At 33.6% G+C, this 17,976-nt stretch overlaps 2 protein-coding genes and 1 long non-coding RNA gene across 6 annotated transcripts; 2 read left to right on the top strand and 1 right to left on the bottom strand.

Moving 5' to 3' along the window:
• The first annotated feature begins 6,080 nt into the window (after positions 1-6,080).
• On the top strand, positions 6,081-10,479 carry LOC140828993 (myb family transcription factor PHL7-like). Of its 4 annotated transcripts, none has more exons than XM_073191919.1 (7): positions 6,081-6,365; positions 7,694-7,912; positions 8,552-8,628; positions 8,715-8,757; positions 8,886-8,940; positions 9,207-9,276; positions 9,840-10,479. In XM_073191919.1, the coding sequence occupies exons 2-7, from the start codon at positions 7,705-7,707 to the stop codon at positions 10,167-10,169; spliced, it is 783 nt and encodes a 260-aa protein (XP_073048020.1). In that variant the 5' UTR covers positions 6,081-6,365; positions 7,694-7,704; the 3' UTR covers positions 10,170-10,479. The 4 variants fall into 4 exon arrangements, with proteins under 4 accessions (XP_073048020.1, XP_073048018.1, XP_073048016.1 ...); XM_073191917.1 differs by having other exon boundaries at positions 6,081-6,535; XM_073191915.1 differs by having other exon boundaries at positions 6,081-6,761; positions 6,870-7,912; positions 9,840-10,478.
• A 1,607-nt stretch (positions 10,480-12,086) lies between these two features.
• Positions 12,087-17,134, top strand: LOC140828990 (ALA-interacting subunit 3-like). The gene is made up of 8 exons (XM_073191913.1): positions 12,087-12,723; positions 13,786-13,844; positions 14,140-14,214; positions 14,296-14,409; positions 14,515-14,585; positions 14,947-15,244; positions 15,823-16,112; positions 16,781-17,134. Exons 1-8 carry the CDS (start codon positions 12,636-12,638, stop codon positions 16,833-16,835), a joined length of 1,050 nt encoding a protein of 349 aa, XP_073048014.1. The 5' UTR covers positions 12,087-12,635; the 3' UTR covers positions 16,836-17,134.
• Positions 16,390-16,889, bottom strand: LOC140828994 (uncharacterized). Its single transcript, XR_012117375.1, has 2 exons — positions 16,755-16,889; positions 16,390-16,714 (listed from the first exon to the last, which is right to left on the bottom strand). It is a non-coding gene; the product is annotated as an uncharacterized lncRNA (long non-coding RNA).
• Positions 17,135-17,976: the final 842 nt, after the last annotated feature.

The following is a 17,976-nucleotide window of genomic DNA, read 5'->3' as shown; positions in this document are numbered from 1 at the left end:
TCATCAGAGACCTACTCTGAACTGAATGATAGCAACTGCGGTTTTCCACGTCATTAATTTATATATATTGGATGCATCCTACTTTATATATTTAAAAACATAAAAACTCCATTATGTAATTAGTAGTTACAAGTTATAATTTTCTTCAGGTAAGAATTTATTATTTTGTAGAAATTACTAATTTGTACAATAAGCACTGCCTCGTTATTTGATAAACTAGATCAACCCATCCATTTGATGTTTAAATGATTTTACGCTCGCTTCAATCTATAAAACCTTATTTTCGTGGGCCTATGATTTGAAACCCAATTAAAATAATAAAAAATTTGGTTACATATTTAATTTTTGGGCCATTCCAAATTGGGCTGATGTGTTCCTTATTGGGCCTCATCCAATTCCAGCCCCATAAAAGCATTAATGCATCAAAATAGTATGCCTTCTATTATTATCTACACATGAAAATATCGATTAGATTAAACATAACGCAAGAACATTTCGAAAGAATTGTCTTGCAAGAATATGGTTTTAAGCATTGACAAATTCCATGAGTTTTTTTCTTCTCTTTTTGGTGAAACAAGTCGAGGTAATTCAAACCCTTCCTATTATTTGCCACACAAAATTATGTATATATTATAAACTAACAGATCGTGACACACGCATCTGACGATTAAAAAATGAAGAATGAAATAGGTTAATTTAAGAAAAAAACAAATGGGTTAACGGGTCGTCCATGAGAGTTTATCCGACTCAAATAATTCAAATATTTTATTTGAATTTTGGATATTTGAATTTGAGTTGTTGGAGGGAGAGATTATTTTCTACCAACTTCCACAACACATAAAAAAAATATTTTTTCTATCAATGCATCTTTCAGAAGTGAGAAAAGTGTAGACATCCTTTCTCCATTGCAAACAAAATATATCGCACATTTGTTTAAGCATTTGGATTATGCAAACGGATCTTTCCCATTCGTTATTGGTGTCGGACTGCGGTAAAACATTAATATCACTGTAAGAAATGTCAGTAAATCAACTACAAAAGATATTAAATCGAATCATGTTTTTATTCGATTTATATATGATATTTGAGTTAAGTTTTCGTCATTGATATCAGAGTAATGTGTTAGTTGATATCCTGACTTTTTTTTTTTTTTTGCATTTCGGTAAACTTCAACGGAATGAAAAAAGATATTGTTTCTGTTAATCGAAAGTAGATTTCTTTTAACATGAATTCTGAAAGTGCATGTTCATTTGAGATGTTTCTTTTTTGTGGAAAAGTATTGCGTGTTGCAATACAGATGAACGAAAACAAATAAGAAAATGAATCATATTCTTTTACACACAAAGAATCGTATTCAAATTTTCGGATGAAATTTATGATTTGCTTTAATAAAATAAATTAAAAAAGAAAAAAAGGAAGATGGGGGAGACACGATACGTGAAGCATTACGACAATGTTTTCAATTTCAACACGTATTTTTCCCCAAGCTGTGGATAGTAGCCTTTTTTCCCAAAGACGGTTCACGGGTTAATTCTTTTTTAAAAAACAAAATTTAGAAGAAAATGAATATAATGAGTTTTGGCCTGCCATGCATGTTCGAAGATTGAGCAAGGATGTTCCGATTTTTTTGATCGAATCTAGATTTTTTTTGGTGCTCGACTTTCCATGTAGCCATGATGCTATTTTAAAAAAAAGGCTTGAAATAAAACAAAAAGATATATACTATAATTAGATATATCGTTTTTTTTTTTCAAACGTAATGCGATTCAGAAATAAGAGTTTAATGTAAAGGAAATTTGTCAATAATATTGAGAATAAGTGATTGTTATGATATATGAAAATTTCCATATCTCATGTTGAATTATCATATATGTTGATTTTAAGTACAAAATTAATATGTACATTTAATGAGCATTAACATGTGTTATTACTTCTAAAATTATTCCGATCATGACATTAAAGTCTATCTTTTTTTACTTTAACAAATGTGATAAACTGAATTGTGACAACTATGATGCTTGACTCCGTAATATTTGGTACATGCTTAATGAACAAAATGTTTTAGAGAATATCGACCAAATCATGAAAAACCATGGTAAATCATGAAAGACCTTGGTATGGGTAATATTGCTCAGTGAAGAAAGATCAAGAAGCTTACCAATCATAGAAAAATAAAGATCACACTACTCGTGCAATTCTGATTAGCTATGTGATTAATGATCTCGAGCTAAGTGTAGAGATATATTTGAAATAAGATCTGTATGATGTGTTATTTTTCTGAAATATGCTTCGAAAGATGAAGAATCACGTCGTAGCATGTGTTTCTTACCACGTCGGTCGAAATTACTATTTGGATAATGAGTAGTTGAGTCTCAACTCATTGTGTAAGATCCATAGGTTTATATATAACATAATTGTTATTTCACGTGTGTCCATGATGTCTAACCCGACCCAATCCAAATTAATATTTTTATTTGAAATAAGATGAAAGTTATCGATTTTTCAAATTAAAATAGTATAATTATTTGGTGCGATCAATACGATAAGTATAAATTGTTCTACTAACAATCAATAAAATCAAATATTATATGATAAATAACCACACTACGAATTTTTTTATATCTATATATATTTTAAATCATTCGCATTACACATTCATAAGCTTTCGTTTTTCATCACATAAGTCAAGCGATGTATGTATATCCTATGGAAAATATCAACTTAGTCCGATGTAAAGAAACATAGAAAATAAATCACGTTGTATGACACAATGTGACGATCGCATTAACAATTAATTAACATTAAAAACAAAGTGGTGTCCACGAGGTCCAAAATAAACCAGTGTTCACAACGGGCACCTGCAGGAATATACTGTAGAAGATTCCGTGGCCGGTCAACGTCCAATTCTTTGTCATCTTCTATCCATTGTGGCATCATCCGGACAGCGGGCAGCCCTCAACCCAGCTGACCGCTGGGAGATTTAATTGTATACAGCTGTCCAAAACTAATGGTCCACCAACACCAGTCCCATGAAGCTCTTTCATTTTGGACATAATAATAATAATAATAAAATATAAATATAATTATAAATACTTCTTCACAAACACGTTACTTTTAGATTGTAAAATTGAAGATGCAATGAAATAATTTTTTTTAGAGCATGTCTCTTGTGAGATAGTTTCACGAATTTTTATCTGTGAGACGGGTCAACCCTATCGATATTCACAATAAAAAGTAATATTTTTAACATAAAAAATAATGATTTTTCATTGAAGACCCAAATAAGAGATTCTTTTCACAAAATACGACCCATAAGACCGTCTCACACAAGTTTTTGCCTTTTTCTTAATTGATGGTTCAAACAAAATATTTTTTTCATAAAATTGACTAATAAAATCGTCTCATATGAATTTTTGTGTAGATATATATGGGACAATATGTGAGATGAAATTAATACAACTTAAGTTGCGTTTGGTTGCATGATAAAATAAACTAATGATTAGTATGTAAATGATAAAAAAAATGATTGTCGTAGAGATGTAATATATGATAGTATGTTTGGTAAAATTTTTAAGTATAGGATAATTTTGAAATTTTTGATGAAAAGACAAAAATGCCCTTCCTATTTTTTTCTTCCACTCCGACACCGCAATCCGGCGGTCCGACGACGGCGACGGCAGATCTGCCGGTGGTGGTTCGGCGGTTCGACTGTTCGACGGCGGTCCGGCGGTGGGCGGCGTTCCGGCAGCGGCGGTGGTCCGACGGCGGTCCGGCGAGGGCGGCGGCGGTCCGGCGAATGTGGCGGCGGCGGCTTTTCAATAGCGGTGAAGGAAGAAAGGTACAATTGGAAAGAGAGTAGGGATAGACGAAGGATTAATAATCCTACAGAGGAAAGAGGTATTATTTAATCACACGTAATACCACCTAATCACTTATCGGAAGGATTGAGTTGGTTAACTAAAAATCGTACCAAACGCAAGATAAAGTATGATAGAATAATGAATCCTACCTAATCCGGCCAACCAAACACAGTCTTAAGGATAAAATTAAGTGAGAGAGAACTCATAAAAGAAGATAAATTACATGAATCACATAAGATTATATTAGATAAATAAAGAATTTAAAATAATTTATTATTTAGATTATTTCCATAAGTTTTTATTAAAAAAAATAAAAAGATATTTCACGGATCTTGATATAGTAAAGCCTCTTTCTTAATAGTGTACTAGCGACACATTTTGTGTAATATAAATTATATAATACATGGATATTATGTATCTTACATATTTTGTTTTTAAAATTTTGCTTAATTATGAGATTTACAAAATTAAATATGACATTATATTTATAAAGAATACTGTTTTTATATAATCATGAAATATAAACATTTAAGCGTATTTTATTATAATAAATAAATAAATAAATAAATAATATAATATATAAAATATAATCATTTAAAATATATTCAATATATAATAACAAATTATATAATAGAGCCAAATGTGTAGAGTAATTTTGGGAATAAAGAAAACACTATAAAAAGACTGGTCAAGTACCTATCGCACCTAATTAATAGTAGATATATGGATAATTGTTATTGGTTAAGTATTCCTCATTCGTGGGGGCAATATCTAACGATTGAGCTAAACTTTGAGACGAAAAAGTAGAAAATTAAGTTGATTTATTTTATTAATATTTTAAGCACCGAACTATTATAATTTTTATTTTTTAATGTGTCGAAAAAGATACTTATGATAATATATTTGATATAAAAAATTCTACAAGATCAAAAAGTCGAGAAAGATAAATTTGTAAAATTCATGTAAACATTAGAATAGTATCATCAATAAATATTTCTATGATTGTCGTGGCTGCTGCGTAATTTAAATAATGTTTTTCCTTTTTTGTTTTTTTGAAATAGGTCATTTAGATAATTTTTAAATGAAAAGTGAAAACTTGCGTAATGTTAAAGATTGTAAATACTCTTTTGAACATGTTTAATGATAACGTGTTCTGCAAATCATTATTTTTTCATTTGTTTATATATAATTATATATATTGCTATATATTAATGTTAGACTCTAAATAACAAATCTGAAATGAGTATATCTTGTGAGATGGTTTTGTGAATCTTTATATGTGAGACGGGTCAATCATATCGATATCACAATAAAAAATAATACTCTTTGCATAAAAAATAATACTTTTTCATAGATGACCCAAATAAGATATCCGTCTCACAAAATACGACCTGTGAGACCGTCTCACACAAATTTGTCATCTGGAATATATCTTAACTTTCTTAAATTTCTCTAACAATTGAAACTATTTAATATCTATATCCAAATCGATTTTAAATATTAAGAATATGCATGTAAGAACCTTATTTTTTGAATTTTTTCCCATAAATATCTTATTAACTCATTTACTCTTTTCGACACAAAACACAAACACCCTGCAACCCGCTCTAATACACCATTAAACGGGGTGAGTCAACATGTTTTTGGTGAGTTTAGAAATTATCAACTCAATTCAATCCATTTATTTTAGGTTACGAGACAAACCTAACTAATTTTATATTTAATTTGTCGAGTTGGGATAGTTGGACTTACAATCCGTTGCGACTCGCGACGCACCATTAGGAAGGTAGGCCGCTCATTTTGGTTGGTCGAGAGTCCTCATATTTTATATGACTGAAGGACCTAACACATATTAACGTCTCAAATAAATTTAAATATTTTTTACACATTAATTTCGTAATTTTTTATACAGACAACATGTGTATCTTATTACTAGCGTGTGTGTCTATATATATATATATATATATATATATATATATATATATGCTCATTTTAATAGATATTTTTTGCCACATACATTTTTTTTATGTGTTATATATATATATATATATTTAACACATAAAAAAAATTTATGTAGCAAAAATATCTATTAAAATGAGCCAAATAACAATGCCATGTTCAAGGTTGATACAGTTAACTTCCATCATATAACTCCAAGTACAATCTTAACCGTTGATTCAATTCATAGATAATTTGAGGCAAAAGATTCTGTCACCACTACAAACTTCCTCATATAAATTTTGAAATAATTTTTTATTCCAAATTTCGGAGAATCGAATCGCTCTCGTTTTAGCTCGATTCAATTATTTCGATATTATTATTATATACCCTCCCAGGAAAGTTGAATTATCCTATAATTAAGTTTAGTTCTGTTACTGTTCCTTTTACGTGTTCTGGAAGGAATTTGGGTTGCAGAACCTGCAGTGAATTTAGCTGTGTAGCTCGAATCTGCTGTTTCTGAAAGCATTTCAAAGGGTCCGAGGATAAGGGGATCTGGGTATAGAAGTTTCTTGTCATTTCTCGTTTTTATTTGTGTTACTCTTCCTATCGTTTGAGTTTGCATTACCCATCACTTTCTTCAACTCTATGTTCCCTTGGTTTTGGAGTTTGGTCAACTATTTCAGTTGGGCGTTTCATGTTGGAGCTTCTGATCCGATTGAGAACTGAAATGGGAGGTATCGGGCTATGTATGAGGCTAATTGTCTTAAGGACGCTTAAAATTTTGTGTTTTTTTGCCTTTTACATATATAGCGGAACTTGCTCCCTGTTGCATTCCATGAACTTTGGGTTTTCTTCTTAATTTGATCTTATGTCAGGAGGGCCGCGTTATTATGGCATGAAATAATTCGAATGATGTTCATACACGCTATTTCTTGCTGTTGGATGTATTTCTGTTTAGAAGTAGAACCAGATGATTCGAATGATGTTCATCAATGCACACTATACCAGATTATTCGAATGATGTTCCTACACACTATTTCTTGCTGTTGGATGTATTTATGCTAGAAGTTAGAACTAGATGAGCAATTTCCCCCAAGTTGTTCTTCCTCATATGGAGGTTGGTCTCTTTGTGTTTTACTACCTGTTGGAATTTTGTGTTCATCTAAGTTTCACTTAGATTCTTTCAAAGTCTATCATTGTTGTTGTGATTGTGAAGATTTAATTGTATGCCATTGCTTCGTAAATACATATGTAGTCGCCTTTTCATCATAACAATGATTGCAGTGTGAGATCTGTAACTTTTAATTAAATTAAAGTCAAACATGGTATTTACGACTGCAGCGAAGTGATGCTACAAGAATAAAAGTTTGTTTAATTGGGTACATGTATTGAATGATAACCAGCTTTCTAAATTTATCGCTTGAGGGAAATCTAGTGCATGTTGTTGCCCTGTCGTATGTCCCCCACCATTGGTCCACCCTTGTGTGGAAGAAAATTTAACTAAATGGATTAGAAAAACGCATAAGGTCTAAGGATATCTTAACTAAACTGTTCATAATATGTTATTGCGGAAATCTAATGCTCATTTTTACACCCTATACCCCCCACACTAGGTCATCCGTCACGTGGAAGAAATGAAGTAAGTGGATGAGTACAATGTTTATCAATCCTGTGTCCTTTATTGTCAATTGTCCCTGAAAAGGGGGGAGTTAATGGATTAGAAAAATGCTTAAAGTTTATAACCAAATAAGTCTTGATTCGTGCTATACACTAGTCGTTGTTATGTTGCTTAGCATTTTACCTAATCATTCAGGATCATGAATATGTTTCTTTATTCTAGCAATGTTGGGCCTGATAGCATTGATGTTTGTGATATTTGTTGCCTGCCGTAGATCGATGAAATATGCATCAACACAAAGGTGTTCCTAGCTCAAGCCTAGTTCACAATAATGCAGTTGTCCGAAGCCAATCATTAGACTGTGATTCAAGCGCAATGGATTGTATTAGTGGAGGTAACAATGCAAGTCTCGCATCTAAGCAGCGGCTTCGTTGGACACACGAGCTTCACGATCGATTTGTTGATGCTGTAGCCCAACTTGGTGGTCCAGATCGTGAGTTTTTTATCTTCGATCTTCTAACATGAACAACCCCCTCCCCCAAATATGTACATGTTCATGTGAGGGAGTTTGCAAGAATACCCTGATAAATAAACAAGAAAAACCCATTGAATGGAATGAAAGCACAGGCCTAGAAAGTGCATACAAGAAAAAGGTTTATATATGTACAAGAGAGCTTGTGTTTTTTGTTTAGAGAATGTGTTCTTCTTTGGTGTTTCTATCATAGTCCATCAGGAGATGCATAGTGCATCTCTGTTAAGATCGAAAGATAGAAGAATGGTGTATGTTGTCACTTTGAATAGTCGAAGGAACTTATGTTGGATCTAATGTGCAAGTAACAATCCATCACTAGGTTTTGGTTCTCACTCTATTTAGATGATCATGTCAGCATTCTCATTTCCCCTCACTGTGTTGTTTGATGAAATTACTTTTGCTTGGTTTCCCAGTTCTCCTCATACTCTTGCCAAGTGTTGGGCAACATTTTGAATTGACATTATTTTTATCCAAGTATTTTGCAATATTATCCCCAAGGGCTTTATTTTGTGCCTTTTAATTGAGCAATATCTGCTGCAATCATCATTCACCCAGGCATTAAAATAATAGTCCCTGATACTTTCAATTTCCTTGATTCAGGGGCTACTCCAAAAGGTGTTCTTAGAGTTATGGGAGTTCAAGGTCTGACAATTTACCATGTAAAGAGCCACTTACAGGTATACATATTGTCAAATTCGCTGCAGTGTGTTATCTGTGTATCCTGCTGCTAGGCATCTTTCGCTAATTTCGCTGTTGCAAACAGAAATATCGGCTTGCCAAATATCTTCCAGATTCTTCATCTGATGGTATGTTGTCATCTTGTATTTTTTATCTGGTCAGTCATCATTTACTAATGTGGTTTTACAGTATATTCTCCTTTCTGATCGGCTAACTCATATATATATATATATATATTCATGATTTATGTTTCAAGGGAAAAAGCTTGAAAAGAAAGAAGGGGACATGCTTTCCAGCTTGGATGGTTCGTCGTAAGTTGAATCTTCTCCCTCATTTTGTTTCAAATTTTACTTTGGATCATTTTATGGATGTGCATGACTGTTCTACAACTTCTGAATCTAATTAGTGAGCAATTATTTGAGTAACATCCCTTTTTCCGTTCTGCTTGTTCATGTGTAATGTATTGCTTCTGATTCTCTTTCCATGGATTATATGACCACCCCAATAAGAAATATGGTACCATCTTACTACTAAATGATCTATTTGATATCAGCTAGAGTGTGTGTTTTTCTTGTAGTGGGATGCAAATAACTGAAGCACTCAAGCTGCAAATGGAGGTTCAAAAGCGGCTTCAGGAGCAATTAGAGGTAAAGTTTTTACTCCCTGGAGAATCTGTTTGTCAATTACAGGGCGGAACTATGTGGGAGATATGTTGCATAACTGATCTTGCTTCAAGTGTGATGCATTTTTGCTCTCTCTGTACAACATAAAATTACAAGCATTCTGTTTAAATCGTGGAATCGCATTGGTATTGAACAACACAAACTCCGTAAACCTTGGGAAATTTATGCTCAACAGATGCGTAAATCAATTCACGCTGACATTTAACAATTATTCATTCCAACAAGGTTATTATCAGCATTCGGTTATTCAAATATGTCATTTGCCACTCAATCATGTCACCAATTTTGTGCTAGTGACTAGGGTATACAAAAGCTTTCCAGATTCCTGAATTTGAATGAGCAATCCTGCTTATTTTCCAGCTTTTCTTTTTTCACCCTCAAGAAAATATATAGATGACATTCTCCTGCACTACTGTGTGTATTTTGTTTCCCGTTAAAGTGAAGTGCCATGATATTTAAGGTAGATTTCTTGCATCTCTTTGTTGTTGAAGTATATCCTCACGTTACATTAACAAATAATTTTACAGGTGCAACGACAGCTACAGCTGCGGATAGAAGCCCAAGGAAAGTATTTAAAGAAGATAATTGAAGAGCAACAGCGCATCAGTGGTGTTATATTGGAAGTACCTGGCTTTGCGGACAATGATCCCGAATCAGATTCTAAAACTGACCCAACTACTCCTGGTCCAACATGTGAGTCACCATCCCCAGAAAAGCCTGCCAAAGAACACGGCACAGCCAAGAGCGTTTCTCGTGATGAACCATTCTCTCATCACGAGCCTCTAACTCCAGATTCCGGTTGTCAGTTGACTTCACCGGTTGAATGCCCCGGTGAGAGGCCCAGAAGAAATCTTTGAAGGAGAACCGCTGTAGCATACACCAAAGCCGCTAAGCAATAACAGTCACTGGAGTCGGGCTGGAGTCATTGTATCAGCAGTCATATTAATTCACTTTTCCCGATTAAAGTTTGATTAATCTGCAGTTAACAACATGCACATGTTAGCTTCATCTACTTGTTTCTCTAGGCTTAAAATCTTTCGTTTCCTTGTATTTGTAGCTTTCTGATAAACACTTAGTTCAAATAACCTTATTTGTACTTATATTTTAAAAAATTGTTAGCTTTAGAACTGAAGTATAAGAATCAGGATCTGTTTGTTAACTTTAGAACACATTACCGCATTATTATACGAGGTGATCGAGTCACCTATGTACCGAAATGGTAGCTCTAGCAAGACAATTAGTCTTAGGCAAAAATTTGTGTGAGACGGTCTCACGGGTCGTATGCCACATAGATTGTTGCTAAAAAAAGCTGATACCGGCTTCTCTTCAAAATATTATTAGGTATATTATCTGTCAAAATATGAGAGTAAATAGGAAAAAGATTAAATTTTTAAATGATTTGAAACTTTAATAAAGAACATGTAAGGACAACATTGTCAAATTGTAAAATAAACAAGGAAAATGAAGCGTGATTAACAATTTTTGGAAATAAATATCGGTCTCTTAATATAATTGGGTAAATATTAATTAATAACTTGATGGATATATGCAATAACAATTGAGCGATCGTTATTTTTTCCTACCCCTAGGTATTTCTACTCAATCAACGTTGAAATAATCGAAATTTCACTTATTTTTTAATTATGTGATTTGATATAAATCACGTTTTATCTCTCAGATTTTTACCAATTTTTCATCCAAACTTATTTACACGAATGATAAATAAAAAATTTAAACATTTATTGTATAAATATATAAAATATTTGCTGAAATAAACGATTGAGTGTCACCAGCAAAACGTGTAAGCATTTTCACAAGATGGTAAAATATATGTTATATTGAAACTTTCATTCTATTTTGGATCTAATCTTTCTTTTTCTTTTTTTTGAAACTGGATGTAATCTTTCTTATATCAAGTAAGAGACTTTTATGTATCAATTTGGTGTTACTTTATGATATTAATTGTTTTTTTACAAAAATAACTTCGTCGTCTTTTAAAATTAAGAAAAAAATTAATTTTAATCATGTAAATTTGATTGATAAAAACTTGTGTGAGACGGTCTCACGTGTCGTATTTGTGAGACATCTCTTATTTGGATTATCCATAAAAAAATATTACTTAGCAATACTTTTTATTATGAATATCTGTAGAGTTAACTCGTCTCACAGATTAAGATCCGTGAGACAGTCTCACATGAAACTCACTCAAATTGACTTGATTTGAGTTGTTGGTCAACTGACGTCCCTAAAAATTGGATGACATTTGATTTTTTTTTTTTTTTTTTTTTGTTCTTTGAAAGATATTATGTAAAAAGTACACAATTTGTATTATTAGCCGCCAAAATATAAACAAGAGAATTGATAGAGGGGAGGAGAGATTAGCCAAAGTTTTAAATGAATAAAATTGACACAAAACTTTCAAAAAAAAAATAAATTTATAATTGAAAAAATTATAGTTTTGATCATTGGTGCTCGTCACTAACAATTTTGTCTTTTACATTACCAAATTTAAATTTTAGTTTTCTGATTTTTAGTAATTTTACTCCATCTTTTATGAGAAGTAATGATTTACAATATACATATAAACATTACAATGATGTTACACAAAAAGCATGTCGAAAAAAATGACTAAAATCGTGACATGTTGATAATGTGAAATGATTTTTATAAATTGAAAATATCATTCCATTTTTTTATTACAATGTTTGAAACTTTATTTCCCTAATCTCAAGATTGCTCCACAATTAATGGTATGAATCCAAAATAAGGTTCGGTAAAGTTCAACTCCCAGGCTTACGAGGTGGTTTTGAATCTTTATCACGGAAGCTTCGATGGTAGAACTGACGATGCACGATTGGATCTGATTCTTGGGATATTACCCAAGGCAGCAGAGCATCGCTTGAAACGCGTCGAAATCCAATCAAATTTGACTGTGTCCTATATTTCACCTGGAATCCGATTATTTATCTACCAAATTCTCGTTCAGACAGGCTTCTAGAGAGAGGAATCCGAGGGGTTTCCATAATTTTTTTGGGTCTACGGTGAAGCCTACGATGGGGAGACATTTCCAAGTCAAAGAATAAGGGCGTGAAAATTTGAGTCGCGCCACACCATCTCATTTATTATACCCAAGTAGCCGAACACCTCGTTCTTGTTTTTTATTATCTCCCGGAGCTGTTGGATTCCAAATTTCCAATATCCGTCATTCTTTTTTTTTTTTGTTAGACTCTGTGTTTCGCTACCGATCGTCTTTGGTTTCTTGGGTTTTTCCCCTTTTGTTTTGTAAGTTTTGAATTCAAGTAGAATAAAGAAAGTTATTGCGGATGAACTCGAATACTCCATCATCTAGTACGGGAGGACTTGGATCGGCCGATTCCACCGGGCCTAGAAGAAATACCAAGCGACCAAAGTGTATTTTTCTATAACCCATCTTCTAGAACTTTTGAAGTCTTGGTTCGTGAATTTTCTTGTTGTGCATATGAAATTGTGTTTGGGAATTCATTTTCTGGATTGTGTGACGTGTTCTTGGTTGCCTGCTTTGTACTCGATCTTGTTTAAATGATTTTCAGGAGGTTTTTGGGACCAGCTGGGCATGTAACTTTAGAGGTGTCGTGAATATTTGCTATATTCGGATTCTAGGACTGAGTAATTGTTTTGGTATGTGCATGATTGGAGTAAAATAAAAGGATAAAATGTTCAATACTAATTTCGGTATTATTTAGCTTTCGAGCAAAATAAATCTCAATTTTGTAAGTAGCTCTATATATGTTAGATACGACCAAATTAATTTGTAGGACTGCAATGGTTCCATATTTTTCCATGTTTGACGAAGCAGATTGCATATGTAGTTTACTTGACTTAAGTAGTTGTTCTGGTGCTAGGCAAGAAATTTATCTAGGGGCTGAGATTGAAGTTTCTTGACAGATTCTATGGAATCTACTGTAATACATTATGGAAGTTTTCTTGAACAATTTTGAGGATTTAAATTCTCTTGAAATTATTGTAGGTTACCCTTGAATGGTTTTCCAGAAACAGAGCAAGTGTATTGGAACACACAGAAGTTGAGTTTCTTAGATGCAAATTAACGCGATGCAGAAGTATTCTCACTTCTAATCAGTTTAAGGACATAGCATCGATAGCACATTAATTGTACTTTGCATTTGTAAAATCATGTGAAAACCCTTGAAATATGCCCATAATTTTCATATGGGCTATGTAAAAGAAGAACGTGTCATATCGGTTGAAATTAAACAGAAAGTGTTATTATTGTGTGGACTGGTGGATGCATTGGTCTTGTACGGTCTCTGAGGAAACCTTTGATGCATTATTTAGCTGTTTATTATTGGATAACATTAACATGTTGATTGACCCTTTTTCATGATTATATAGCAAAATGATTGTGTCTGTATCACAAACTGGTTCGGAACATTTTAAGTGGATTGTTTTTTTTTCTCTCTCTCTCTCTCTCTCCAGATTCTAGGTTTTCACAACAGGAGCTTCCAGCGTGCAAACCTATTCTCACTCCTAAATGGGTAAATATTATGATTTCTCGTGTGGGGTGTAAACAAATCGAGTTGGCCTGAATATTACGTGATGCGTATTCAAAACTATCAAGCCCGCACCGTGTTCTAATTTGAGTAGATTTCGGATATAGTTATTTTGTTTGAATTTTGATAGGCTTGCGAGGTTTAATATGTATTTATTAAAATATGATAAAAATAAATGAGCTGGCAAAGCTTGAATCATAATGAAGAATTTGCTTAATAAAGTTTGTTCATTAAGTTAAAATGAAAGTATCCTGATGATTGCATGCTCTTTTTGATGCAGGTGATCTCAACATTTTTGCTTGTTGGTATTGTCTTCATTCCCATTGGGATTGTCTCTCTCTTAGCTTCTCGAGATGTATGAATGCTCCGACTCATTTATGGGCTACTTTACTCTCGCAGCGCTATTGCTAACTGAGCTTTCCTTTATATTGGCCAGGTTGTTGAAATTGTCGATAGATACGAGACTCATTGCATTCCAGTTGAATACCAAAATGACAAACTTGGGTATATTCAAGGCCCTCAAGACAAGACCTGTTATAGAACTCTCAGGGTGAGTTCCTTCCAGTATTTGCTTGTTACTATTCTCTTTGCCTCAATGTCCCTCATAATGGCTTCTTTACTAGCGAGTTTTAACTAATGAATCGATCAACACCAGGTTCAAAAGCATATGAAGCAGCCGATTCATGTGTATTACCAACTTGACAGTTTTTACCAGAATCACCGTAGGTACGTATAATGTAAAGTTTACTGTCTTTGCTCTGATTTTTTGATAACGCTGAGTTTTTGTTGTTTACCCTTACCACCTCTCACTTTCCTATGGGGCTGAGTCCTTTTAGTATTTACGTCCTGGAATATTACTTGAATATATGCTGCCACTTTAGTGGATTGAGTCAATTATAAAGCTGTCATTCATGTTTTCCTTATGCACTTGCTCTCGCTCTCTCTAAGACAACACTTACACTCATTTCAATTTAATGTACACGACATGAAACAGATTACTAGTATTTTTAAGTAGTTTGTTGTCTTGTAATTCAGGAATCCTGCAAGAATTTTTATAATTTCTTTTGTATCTCTTGATTGACTTTAGATATGTGAAGAGCCGAAGTGATCAGCAGTTGAGAAGTGCAAAAAATGAGGGGGACACTGATCCTTGTAAGCCTGAGGCAACAGTAGATGGGAGGCCAATTGTTCCTTGTGGTCTTATCGCCTGGAGTCTGTTTAATGATACTTATAGACTAACTCGCAACAACCAGCAGTTGAACATAAACAAGACAAATATCTCGTGGAAGAGTGATAGGGATCGGAAATTTGGGAAAAATGTCTTTCCAAAAAATTTTCAGAATGGAACTCTAGTTGGTGGTGGAACTCTTGATCCTTCTTTACCAGTAAGCCTCTGGCTCTATAACATATAATTTTTACTCTTACTTCTCCGTAAAGCTTGAACTGCATTGAGATTCTCTTAAATCCATGTCTTATAAAACTGAGGTGCAGGCAAGACTCAAGAGTGGAGAGGACTTATGAACTAGTTAGAAGGCATTGCTCGTTTTATAGCATCGCATTTCATAATTACATGACACTTTGAATATAGTATCAAATCTAACCATTCAGCATTTTACTTTCCTTGGAAATGTTTATTCCTTTAATTTTGTCCATTTAATCATATTATGCACCAACCAATTCCAAGTGTAAGAAAATTAAAATTGCAATCGGATACTACCGCACTTCTGGAATTATGCTGACCTGTTGTGTTTCGACATCCAATAAAAGAAAAGGTTGAAAGAGCTGCAAGTTAAAGCTCAACAGATTAGTGTAAAGTTGCTAGATCAGTTCTGACTTTGTTAATTGTCACTTTCAATAATTGGCTTGTAGTAAAGTTGCATCTCTTTTTTTTTCCCCTATTTCAAGTTTAAATTATTCTTTACAAAAAACTAATTATCTATCTGAATATGTTTCCATTCAACAGTTGAATAAACAGGAGGACCTGATGGTTTGGATGAGAACTGCAGCTCTTCCCACATTTAGGAAATTGTATGGGAGAATAGAAGTGGATCTTCAAGTTGGTGATACCATCAATGTGACGATAAGTAACAATTATAACACCTACAGTTTCAACGGCAAGAAGAAACTTGTTCTTTCTACCACCAGCTGGCTTGGAGGGAAGAATGAATTTGTGGGTATTGCGTATCTCACAGTGGGTGGATTGTGCGTTGGTTTGGCCATAGTTTTCGCTCTTATTTATATAATTAAGCCGAGGTATGATTTGTTTGCCTTCTCTTCATAATTCTAATTTATTTCCTCCCATTTATTCTTCATCCACGACCAAGTAGCATTCATTTTAAGTAGTTTGGTTGAGTTGCTCCATAATTAATGATTCCTAGTAGTTTGAGCCAATTCGGTGTTTTGTTTGATAAATGAACGTGTGAGAACATTTCTACAAGATGGTTTCAAAGAACAGTTTTGTTGTGGAAGTACTTAGCAAAGCAAATGCTACGATACATAGAGTATGTTGGGACTTGGGACAGAGAAGCTGCTTTTAAAAAGTTTACAAGAACACACTTTTTCAAAAACAAAAAATTCGGTTTCCGGGATTGGGCTCCAGTTTCAGCTCCCCTTAACAAAATCGAAAAAGAACGGGTTTTCTACTAAAACCAAATGTTAAAATCAGTCTCAGTTTTTTTTCCAAAAAAAAATAATCACGACAAACCAAGATCAATAGTGTTTTATCTGTAACTTGGAGCTTTTGTATCCCCAACTGATCCATAATTTGATCATTCTTATTTTCTTGAATCCCCCTTGATTGAAGTTCACTTTTGACCTCATGTGTCTGGTATCACCGGGATAATTGCTCTAAGCATCTCTCTGACTGTCGAGATGCACAAAAAAACATATAGTTACCATCACTCTTATGTTATCCCATGCAGGCGACTTGGAGATCCGTCTTATTTGTCATGGAATCAGAATCCAGGAGGTCATTAATCTGGTTTATGTGCGTTGTTCAGCTGTCCTTTTGAAATCACTGCCTTGTCGTCGTTCCCCGCATTCCCTCTTAAAGATCTGTACACCAATCTGAATCACACAGTTCATATGTTTGATTTGAACTTGGTTTATTATTTTGAATGTCTTGAGCTTTGTATTTGTACACTGCAAATATCTCATGTGTTTATGCACAGATTTGGTTACTTGTATAGTTTAATATTTCAGTTAGAGAAACAGGCATAAAGTTCGTTTTAGAATCAAAGATTTTACCATGTATCTCAAATCTCGTTTTTATTCCACTTCTACATAGCCTTTTCCGATCGAGTCAGCCACATATTTCAATACCAATTTGCAGAATATGTTAGTACAATTGTCATATTATCAGTCAGAAGTTGTTCACCGGTATTTGAACCAAAACAAAGTATACAATCTAAAATATATGTTTATGTCCTTGATAAATTGGAATTTATGCTACAAAATCGCTGCCCAAATGAGCACTCACTGATCGAATATGTATATACCCCTCCATCTTCTGATTAAGCAACTACAGCTGATTCCGATGTTTCTTCAAAAAATACAAATAAAGAAATGGCAGCCATCGTAACCTGCAAGAGAGAAATGCACTTATCATTAGTATACTCATGTTTAGGAGCAATCCACGGCGATGAATAAGAGCAATTTTTCCCTCAAATGATACATTTTCAATCTAAACTGTGATACTTTTGAGCATATTAGATATCTCATGAAGTTTCTCATTAAGATTTATGAACCACAACTTGATATGATATTTTGACAACTTAGTTTGTGCATTAAGTTACGAAATGAGAACTTACTTGGATCAACAGTGATAAGTATAGCCGTTCCTCCAAAGTCGTATGTGTCCCATGCCACCTTAGTACTTTGCCAGTAGCTATTGAATGCATAAGATGCATGTGCAAATAAAGTGTTTGGTTCAAAACAAGATCCAGTTGATTGAATCTGATCACAGTCAGCTCCAGATCCACAGGCATAGCTCATAGCCTCTTCGATGATTGGATCAGGAACCGACTTTGGAATACTTTGGAAGTTCTGATCACCGGTTCATAATCTTTGTTCTCCGTGCAGACGAGCAACGGGACGACCCGAAACCTGCCATTAGATA

This window comes from Primulina eburnea, chromosome 4 (genome assembly GCF_022965805.1).
Source record: "Primulina eburnea isolate SZY01 chromosome 4, ASM2296580v1, whole genome shotgun sequence".
Lineage (NCBI taxonomy): Eukaryota > Viridiplantae > Streptophyta > Magnoliopsida > Lamiales > Gesneriaceae > Primulina > Primulina eburnea.
Note: the sequence above shows the minus strand (reverse complement) of the source record. Positions and strands in the feature narration are given on the sequence as shown.